Genomic DNA, 2,933 nt, shown 5'->3' with positions numbered 1-2,933 from the left:
GCGCAATAATGCTGCCGCCACCGTGCTTAACTGTTGGGATGGTGTTCTCGGGTGATGAGAGGTATTTTGCGCCAGACATAGCGTTTTTTGATGGCCAAAAATCTCAATTTTAGTTCATCTGACCAGAGTACCTCTCCATATGTTTCGGAGTCCCCTACATGCCTTTTTGCGAACACCAAACGCCTTTGTTATTTTCTTCTGGCCACTTTCCGTAAAGCCCAGCTCTGTGGAGTGTCCGGCTTAAAGTTGTCCTATGGACAGATACCCAATTGCCGTTTCAGGGTTATCTTTGGTCTCTTTGTTGCCTCTCTGATTAATGCCCTCCTTGCCTGGTCTTGTGAGTTTTGGTGGGCGGCTCTCTCTTGGCAGGTTTGTTGTGGTGCCATATTCTTTCTATTTTTTTTATAATGGATTTAATGGTGCTCCGTGGGATGTTCAAAGTTTTCAGATATTTTTTTATAACCCAACCCTGATTGTTCTTCTCCACAACTTTGTACCTGACCTTGTTTGGAGAGCTCCTTGGTGTTCATGGTGCAGCTTGCTTGGTGGTACAGATCTCTGGGTCTTTCAGAACAGGTGTGTGTGTGTGTGTGTATATATATATATATATTACTGAGATCATGTGACAGACCATGTGACACTTAGATTGCACACAGGTGGACTTTTTAACTAATTATGTGACTTCTGAAGGTAATTGGTTGCACCAGATCTTATTTATGGGCTTCATTGCAAAGGGGGTGTATATACAGTGGGGAGAACAGGTATTTGATACACTGCCGATTTTGCAGGTTTTCCTACTTACAAAGCATGTAGAGGTCTGTAATTTTTATCATAAGGTACACTTCAACTGTGAGAGACGGAATCTAAAACAAAAGTCCAGAAAATCACATTGTATGATTTTTAAGTAATTATTAGCATTTTATTGCATGACATAAGTATTTGATACATCAGAAAAGCAGAACTTAATATTTGGTACAGAAACCTTTGTTTGCAATTTACAGAGATCATACGTTTCCTTCTTGACCAGGTTTGCACACACTGCAGCAGGGTTTTTGGCCCACTCCTCCATACAGACCTTCTCCAGATCCTTCAGGTTTCGGGGCTGTCGCTGGGCAATACAGACTTTCAGCTCCCTCCAAAGATTTTCTATTGGTTCAGGTCTGGAGACTGGCTAGGCCACTCCAGGACCTTGAGATGCTTCTTACGGAGCCACTCCTTAGTTGCCTGGTGTGTGTTTCGGTTCGTTGTCATGCTGGAAGACCCAGCCACGACCATCTTCAATGCTCTTACTGAGGGAAGGAGGTTGTTGGCCAGATCTCGCGATACATGACCCCATCCATCCTCCCCTCAATACGGTGCAGTCATCCTGTCCCCTTTGCAGAAAAGTATCCCCAAAGAATGATGTTTCCACCTCCATGCTTCACGGTTGGGATGTGTGTTCTTGGGGTTGTACTCTCCTTCTTCTTCCCTCCAAACACGGCGAGTGGAGTTTAGAACCAAAAGCTCTATTTTTGTCTCATCAGACCACATGACCTTCTCCCATTCCTCCCCTGGATCATCCAGATGGTCATTGGCAAACTTCAGATGGGCCTGGACATGCGCTGGCTTGAGCAGGGGGACTTGCGTGCGCTGCAGGATTTTAATCCATGACAGCGTAGTGTGTTACTAATGGTTTTCTTTGAGACTGTGGTCCTGCTCTCTTTAGGTCATTGACCAGGTCCTGCCATGTAGTTCTGGGCTGATCCCTCATCCACCTCATGATCCCTCATCACCTTCCTCATGATCATTGATGCCCACGAGGTGAGATCTTGCATGGAGCCCCAGACCGAGGGTGATTGACCGTCATCTTCAAACTTTCTTCTTTTCTAATAATTGCGCCAACAGTTGTTGCCTTCTCACCAAGCTGCTTGACTATTGTCCTGTAGCCCATCCCAGCCTTGTGCAGGTCTACAATTTTTATCCCTGATGTCCTTCACAGCTCTCTGGTCTTGGCCATTGTGGAGAGGTTTGAGTCTTATTGATTGAGTGTGTGGACAAGTGTATTTTATACAGGTAACGAGTTCAAACAGTGCAGTTAATACAGGTAATGAGTGGAGAACAGGAGGGGTTCTTAAAGAAAAACTAACAGGTCTGTGAGAGCCAGAATTCTTACTGGTTGGTAGGTGATAAAATACTTATGTCATGCTTTACATGCTTGTAATAGGATACCTGCAAGTATCAAATACTTGTTCTCCCCACTGTATATGTGTTTTTATTCTTTTTTTGAATCTGCTGAGGACTTGGGTAAAGTCATTTTCTCTGATGAATCCCTTACCGATTGTTTGGGGTATCCGGAAAAAAGCTTGTCCGGTGAAGACAAGGGTGAGCGCTACCATCAGTTCTGTGTCATGCCAACAGTAAAGCATCCTGAGAACATTCATGTGTGGGGTGTTTCTCAGCCAAGGGAGTGGCCTCACTACAATTTTGCCTAAGAACACAAACATGAATAAAGAATGGTACCAACACATCCTCCGAGAGCAACTTCTTCCAACCATCCAGGAACAGTTTGGTGGCGAACAATGCCTTTTCCAGCATGATGGAGCACCTTGCCATAAGGCAAAAGTGATAACTAAGTGGCTCGAGGAACAAAATATCTATATTTTGGGTCCAATGCCAGAAACTCCCCAGACTTAATCCATTGAGAACTTGTGGTCAATCCTCAAGGCGGTGGACAAACAAAACCCCACAAATTCTGACAAACTGACAAGCATTGATTATGCAAGAATGGGCTGCCATCAGTCAGGATGTGGCCCAGAAGTTAATTGACAGCATGCCAGGGCGATTGCAGAGGTCTTGAAAAAGAAGGGTCAACACTGCAAAATATGACTCTTTGCATCAACTTCATGTAATTGTCAATAAAAGCCTTTGACACTTATGAAATGCTTGTAATTATA

General features: G+C 44.3%; 1 protein-coding gene across 1 annotated transcript in view; it reads right to left on the bottom strand.

Moving 5' to 3' along the window:
* LOC111956861 (histone-lysine N-methyltransferase 2C-like) overlaps window positions 1-530 on the bottom strand; it is a 77,560-nt gene extending 77,030 nt beyond the window's left edge. Inside the window, 1 exon segment of the mRNA XM_070436564.1 lies at window positions 503-530. Within this exon segment, the coding sequence (XP_070292665.1) occupies window positions 503-530 (28 nt within the window).
* Window positions 531-2,933: the final 2,403 nt, after the last annotated feature.

The sequence above is a fragment of the Salvelinus sp. IW2-2015 genome, linkage group LG32 (assembly GCF_002910315.2).
Source record: "Salvelinus sp. IW2-2015 linkage group LG32, ASM291031v2, whole genome shotgun sequence".
Taxonomy (NCBI): Eukaryota; Metazoa; Chordata; class Actinopteri; order Salmoniformes; family Salmonidae; genus Salvelinus; species Salvelinus sp. IW2-2015.
The sequence above is the reverse complement of the archived record's forward strand: the minus strand, read 5'-3'. Positions and strand labels throughout refer to the sequence as shown.